The sequence below is a fragment of the Crocodylus siamensis genome, chromosome 6 (assembly GCF_052110815.1).
Source record: "Crocodylus siamensis isolate JL-2025a chromosome 6, ASM5211081v1, whole genome shotgun sequence".
In the NCBI taxonomy this organism is placed as follows: domain Eukaryota; kingdom Metazoa; phylum Chordata; order Crocodylia; family Crocodylidae; genus Crocodylus; species Crocodylus siamensis.
In genome coordinates, this window is record NC_143400.1 from 78,002,478 (window position 1) to 78,009,959 (window position 7,482).

The following is a 7,482-nucleotide window of genomic DNA, read 5'->3' on the forward strand; positions in this document are numbered from 1 at the left end:
AAACTTGGCACATTGTGCAGAAAGGAAAAACATTCTTCAGCAAAAAGCAACTTTGAGACAGGGATGGGAGCCCACCCTCACCCCTCCCAGACGTTAGACTGAATCCTCAGGGGCAGTTAAATTACATAAAAAACACAGGAAAGCAAAAAAGAAGCCAAAACTACTTTCTGTTTCATAGCTCCTGCTGTTGCTCTGTACAGACAAGTTCCCTTGTACTGTGGTAGAGCAGCCTTGAGTTGGTGTAACATAAGCAATGGGAAGAGTGTGCTGGAAAAACAACAAGGTTAGGGACAGACATTACACACAAACCAGTTTAAGTGGTTAGAAACTGGTCTAAACCTGTAACAGAACAGATGCTCAGTGCACATAAGCCAGTTTGAGAATGGATGAAACTGGTTTGAGATAAACCTTGTTGAATGTAGTATCAGACTTAACTGATTTGGGTCAAACTGGTTTATGCAATGTCTGTCCCAGACCCCTTCCTGGTTTAAGTTAAATCAGAATCTTCCACCATCCCAGATGCCTTGCAACTCTGGGAAGGGCTCTGTGTTCTGTTCCAGCTCAGCAGAGCTGGCCCCACCCCTCTGCTCCCTGGCTGCAGCTCTGGCAGAGACTGCAGGTACAGTGGGGTCTACCTGGCTTCCTCCTGCTCCCCTATCCCCTCTTCCTGCCTTACATAGACACCTCTCAGCATTAGCTAGCATATCACATGCTGGCTACAGTCCGTGCTGTGGGAGAGCTGACAAAGGCAGACAGGACAGTGTTGCCTTTTGGGGCTAATCAACAGGTAGCTGCTAATCAACAGGTAGCTGGTAATGTCCCACATTTCCTTCCTTGGAAAAAGTTGTTTAAGAGTTTGAATTAATTGAGAGAGGCTGTTGTTTTGTTGATAGGCTCATAAACAGTAAGTACAGGAAGATAAACACTGTGTTATCAACTCCCTGCTGGGCTTGTCAGGAGTGGGGGGAGTGGGGAACCTTCCTTAATCAGAGCATCTTGCCTGGGCCTGGCCATGCCCTCCCTCAGCTCAGCGCTATGGAAGGGAAGAGAGGGTTGCTCTAAGTACCACCCCCCAGCTTCTAGCCTGCATTTCTTCAGTCCAGATGGGATGTCTGTGTGATTGCAAACCAATTTAGCCTAGTCAGTTTAGACTAACTTGCAAAGATTAAATCAATTCAAGCTTAGGCTTTTTGAATGTTTGTCCCAAGCCCAAAGGTCAGCATAATGCAAAGTTGTCCTTGCCACATCCCCTTGTATACAGCCACAGCCTTTTTTCTTTGGTGTCTTAATAGCTGGTAAATATAGAGTGTAAGAAGTTCTGTTTAGGTTCAAACCAGTAGATGATTACCTTCACATGGGACAATTTTATTTTGCCTAGTTAAAATGGCTTTAAGACCAAATCACACCAGAAGCCACATAGTGCTAGAGAACCTCACCCTCTATCAATATGGACTCATGTCTAGGTATTGCATATTTAATTAATTTTCCCCCCCACTGTAAGTCAAGCTTCATTTTCATGGCAATTACCTTTTAAAAACTGACTACTTTTTCTGGTTTTCTCTTTTTTAATGTTCTTATCCAGAGTATTTAACATTTACATCTATTCCTGCTAAAATGTGACATGTCAACAATGAGTCCAAAGCTAGCTGTACGTACCACTTGTCTAGTGTTTTTTTTTATAATTATTTGCTTTTTTTTTTTTTTTTAGGTGAAACTGGAGCTAAAGGTGATAAAGGAAACCATGGCCCTCCTGGCATTAAAGGACAAAAAGGAATAAAAGGGGACACTTGCGATAATGGAACCAAAGGAGAGAAGGGAGATAAGGGAGAGCTGGGGTTACCAGGGTTAGATGGGGAAAATGGAGATAAAGGAGAAAAAGGAGATATGGGTGAAAAGGGGCATTGTGGAGAGCCAGGGGAGAGAGGGGAAAAGGGGGACAAGGGGGAAGTTGGAATGAAAGGTGAAAAGGGCAGCAAAGGAGATATTGGAATTGAGGGTATTCATGGTACAGATGGGAAACAAGGAGAAAAGGGTGCACCTGGCAGTAAGGGTGAAAAAGGGGACTTAGGGCCACTTGGTATGATGGGACCGCTTGGTCCAAAGGGAATTCCTGGGAGCAAAGGAGCCCGGGGAGCTCCTGGAAGGAAAGGTGCCAGAGGTGTCAAAGGTTCCAAGGGTGACAATTCAAAAGTCCCAAGATCAGCTTTCAGTGCTAGCTTGTCAAAGGCTTTCCCACCCCCAAACACGCCTATTAAATTTGACAAGATTTTGTACAATGACCAGGAAGATTATAATCCTTCCACAGGGAAGTTCAACTGCAGCATTCCTGGAGCATATGTCTTCACTTACCACCTGACAGTCAGAGGTCGGCCTGCTCGAATAAGCATTGTGGCGCAAAATAAGAAGATGGTCAAAACTCGGGAAACCTTGTATGGCCAAGAAATAGATCAGGCATCTTTCTTGATTATTTTAAAATTAAATGCAGGGGATCAGGTTTGGTTGGAAGTAGCACGGGATTGGAATGGGGTTTATGTCAGTGCTGAGGATGATAGCATATTTACGGGCTTTCTTTTGTATCCAGATGATGTTTTTGAGACAATGGTATAAACCTGTGGTGTTAAACACATTTTCAAGAGACAGTTCTTTAACTCTGACTGTCAAAAAAGGAGAAAGGAAGTGTCACTTTAGTGAATTAGATTTCATAATCTTTTTATAAAAATAATTTATTTGTAATAAACTGATTAATTTTAACTAAACGGACCCAAGAGGTGGAGCCTGCTTCTCTGCATGTGCTTAATTGCTATGATCATGCATAGAAATATTACTCAAGTGCATACAGGCAGGGGTCTTCACAATCCTGCTAGAGGACTGACTTATTAAAATTACACATTGAAATTCATGGTGTTAGATCAAGCCAAATCTTGCAGTCCTTACACAGTCAAAACTTGTATGGGAGTCACCATTGAAGATATTGAATTTTGGGGGTTTAGATAAGGATTGTAGCATTTGACTCATAAAGATTAATCAGATACAATTGCAAGTAGCAGGTTTCTCCAAATCATATTAATAGATTGAAAAGTGTTTGCTCATCAGACCAGACTTACGAAGTACTTTCTACCTGGTAATGCATGAAATAAATGTTTGACGTAGGCTTTTACACTGATTGAACAACGTTGATATAATATATCTGTTCAAATTACTATTGTACTTATGAGACCTTAGTATCTTTGTAACATTCAAAAATAAATTAAGATGATTGCCTAACCTACTTTTTGTTTGCATTACACAGAAAAAAAAATCAATGTGCTGCTTGACAACATAACAGTCAATGGAACTATGATCATAAAAGTCCTATGATTTTCTGAATGTTTAATAAACATGGGCACTCAGAATGGGCATTTTTTTGAACTCCTTCACCAAGCCAGACTGTATTTAGGAAAGCAGAAATATGGAATTCAGCTAATTATTTGGATAATGGATTTATTTCCTGATTAGCTTAAGTAGTACTGGGCAGCAGGTGATTAATTCCTTCCCTCACACTGATTAACTGTTAAACCCTTTCTAGAATTTCAGGAAAATATTTGGTAGATTCAGCATGATATATAGAACTGTTGTGGTTGCTCTCTTATTGCCATGAAGTGATGTTACAGATTCCTCTCTCCTAAGACAGGGTGCTCAGACTACCATTCTTTAGGAAGTCTCATGGTTACACAAGTTATGCTTTCAAAAGAATGACCAATAATGCATCTTTGATCCTGGAAGCAAAAGCTTCTTGTGAAGCACTCACTCAGTGTGATACAATCTCAAACACAGCCCTCTTCAATGAACACACAAGATGAAAAAAAAAGAAATTAAAAGGCTTTTCCTCCTATCCTCTTGTCCCTTGCCCCCAACTGGAAAAGAATTTAGGAGTATCAAGGAAACAAAAACAATTAATCTCCAAATTTAGAAATCATTAAACTAAATCAACACTGAATTAGAACTCAATATGGGCACCAAACTGGGGGTGATGGTGTTTTCAGGGCACAGAGCAGAGGATAGGAAGATAGGGAAATGATCTGAACCCTGTACCTCAGGGTTAAACCAAGACCAGGTTGACACCAGCATTGAGACAGATTGTTTCACTTCTGCTTACTGTAGGCTCCTGGCTCCTTCCTGTGAAGCACCTGGTTATGGTCACTGTCAGAGGCAGAAAACTGGATTAGACTATAGGGTTAATATGCTAATGCAATTCCTATGTTCTGTCATAGGCAGCTTGGGCAAGTGGTGCCTCCTGGGTCTCGGGGGGCACCAGATCACCTCCAGGACCACCAGCGGCTGATTGCCAAGCCCGGATCTGCCAGCAGCAAAACCAGAAGTGCGCTTCTGCCGGCACTTCTGGTTTTGCGGCTGGTACTTCCAGGGGGTGCACATGCACCTGCATGCACCCCCTAATTGTTGCCAATGCAGGACAAGCAGAAGTAGCAGAGACTCTATTTACTGACTGGGGGCTGGTTCAGCAACATGGAAATCCAGTTGAAATTAATCAGAGATAGGATTATTTTCATTGCCCTCCACTCCAATTTGTCCACATCATCTCTGTAGTGGGGGGCCCAAAACTGGACACAGCACACCAGATATGGCCTCATTAGTGCTGAATAGAGGGGAAGAGTCATTTCTTTCAATCTTACGGCGATGCTCTTATTTATTCAGCCCAATATGCTGTTACCTTCCTTGCAACAAGGGCACACTGTTGTTTCATATTCAGCTTATTGTCCACTGTAACCCCCAGGTCCTTTTCTGCAGAGCTGCTGCCCAGCCAGTCAGTCCCCAGCCTGTACCGGTGTGTGGGACTGTTCCACTCTAAGTGCAGGACTTTGCATGTGTCCTTAAGGAGGCTCATATTGCATTTATTTTGGTCCAATCCTCCAATTCTTTTGAAGGATATTTCTTTTGATCTAATCTTCCAATATGTGCTATATGTTATAGCACAGTGTGGAAATCTGAGGCTCTACGCAAAAAGTCTGAGGTTTACATAGGAATTTGCATAGTCCTCCCACTCAGGACCTGCTTATCCTCTTTGGTTCTTGCCTGACATGCCTTTGATGTTAAAGAAAATCCAAAGGGAAAAGTAAATATTGGGAGGCAAACTGCCATTTCTTAATCCAGTTCCTATGGCTGCCTGGCCTTTTGGAAGCGTTCCTTCATCCCCATACCACACTAGATGTTTAGGAGTGCAATTTCTGGATTGCAGTCTGTGTTTAATGCACCCACACCATCCTTGGATGCCTCCAAATCATACCCTGTGTGGATTAAGACCCATTCCCTCCCTGGCACTGGGGATTAGCCTCTCATAGTCGTTCTCTAAGTCTGTACTTGAGCTTAATTTTGTCTTTGAAATCTGAACAAAATGTTTCTGCACCCCCTCTCATGATTATCTTCCCCTCCCTCTTTGAATTAGGACAGAGCTGGCTGAATTTAAGCTCCATTTTGGACGCTAACCAGAGGTCCCAATTGGGCACCATAGCCTGCTTACTCAGTCCCCTAGCTGGCTCTATGTTCTGTCCCTGTTGCAGGGGCAAGCTCCTGCTCTTCACAGGGCACCTATCTCTAGGAGGCCCTTTCTTTCTCCCTCGAGGTTATGAACCCGATGCACCTCACTCACCAGATGAACCCTTTACAAAACCTGCAACGTGATGTCCTTATGCCAGCTCTCACTCAAGTAAGTTTTTGTCACTGGCTCTGTTGACCCCCTTGGCTGGGGACAGGTAATTGCTGTGCCTCCGCGCAGCTGCACAAGCTCCTGTTCCTGCGGCTCTCCCCTTTCCTCAGTGAACACATCAAGCTTATTTCCAGTAGAATGGTACAAAGCAATACTTCCAGGAGTGATGTAAAACTCCTCTGGACATGAAGCACAGCATCTCATACATTGATATACAATGCGCATTTGTAGGAACCACTCACTCAGAATTAAAATGCACAACAGCTTTTTTTTTACAGCACACAGCAATCCTATAATATATTTTTGAAAAAAGGGATCAAGAAATATCATGGCATATTGCTTTACACATGGACTGTCACCAAAATAAAAGTGTTTTCTTAGCTGAAACCTTGTACAGAACTATGGTTTGCATCTGATCTACCAGGTGACATCTCTAACAGCAGAGTGCCTTCCTGCATCATTATGGAGAATTGTTTCAATAGGGTTGCAGAGGGGAGTTTGCCATATGTTGCATCATCAATACTATCTCTTAGACACAGAGCAGATGACTTTTCTAGTTTAAACAGATGTATTAAACAGCACGTATTCTTCACTGAGTCCATTTACAATAATTTTGGGTTAGATAATTAGGGATGCAGAAGACAGGCAGAACCTAGGATCAAAGAGCCACAAGCCATGAGATGGAACAGTCCACCTAAGTACTATGGGGTCCGATAGGCATCAGGACAGGGGGGTACTAAGGGCACCTATCGAGCGGGGGGGCTAAAGTACCTCTATATCAATGCTAGGAGCATGGTGAACAAGCAGGAGGAATTCACACTCCTGCTTGCAAACAAAGACTTTGACCTGATTGGATTACCTGAAATCTGGTGGGATGCTACCCGCGATTGGGCAGTAGGCATTGAGGGCTATAGGCTGTACAGATGTGACAGAGTGGGAATAAAGGGGTGGGAAGTGTTGCTTTCTATGTTAAGGAACAATACATGTCCTCTATAATCAGGATGGAATCAGAAGAGGGGTAAATTGCGGTACGGTGGTTCAGAATACAAGAAGGTTGGAGGGGTGGGGGTGGGAAGGGACTTGATAGTGGGGGTGTATTACAGGCCACCACACCAGAAGAATGAGCTAGGCCTGGAATTCTCAAGGCAGTGCACTCAAGGGACATGGCGGTCATGAAACTACCCCAGCATCTGCTGAGAGGAGCAGTCAGCTAGATCTAACCATTCATGTATGTTCTTAACCTGCATACAGGACCTTCACCTAATGCAGGAGTTATACAGTCCCATCAGGGAAAATGCCTTACTGGACTTGGTGTTTGGTATAGGCGATGACCTGGTGGGAGATCTGCAGATACAGGGTAACCTAGGGTATAGTGACCACCAATTGTTAGAATTCACTGTTCGGCAAAAGGTGGGAAAGATAACCAGTAGGGCAGAAGTGCTAGACTTCAGAAAGGCTAACTTCAATGAGCTCAGGAGATTAGTAAATGAGGCATTGAAGGACAAGAGCACTGGTGAGATGGGAGTCTGGGAAAGGTGTTTGTTCATCAAGGGAACAATCCTTTGGGCACAGAAGAGGACAATCCCATTACACATAAAAGCTGGCAAAAGGGCCAAGATACCCTCTTGGCAGAACAGGGAAATCCAGGAAAGCCTAGGAGTGAAAAAAGAGGCATACAGACTGTGGAAGGAGTGGGTACTCACCAAGGAGGAGTATACTGACTTGGCTCGTACTTGCAGGGAGTCAGGAAGGCCAAAGCAGCAATGGAACTCAGACTGGCA

General features: G+C 43.5%; 1 protein-coding gene across 2 annotated transcripts in view; it reads left to right on the forward strand.

The window, feature by feature from the left end:
* Window positions 1–3,258, forward strand: part of OTOL1 (otolin 1) — a 31,208-nt gene extending 27,950 nt beyond the window's left edge. For both annotated transcript variants that reach the window (XM_090052123.1, XM_090052124.1), the window contains one exon: window positions 1,709–3,258. In XM_090052123.1, the coding sequence (XP_089908249.1) occupies window positions 1,709–2,607 (899 nt within the window). In that variant the 3' untranslated portion in view covers window positions 2,608–3,258. The remainder of the gene's footprint in view (window positions 1–1,708) is intronic.
* The last annotated feature ends 4,224 nt before the right edge of the window (window positions 3,259–7,482 follow it).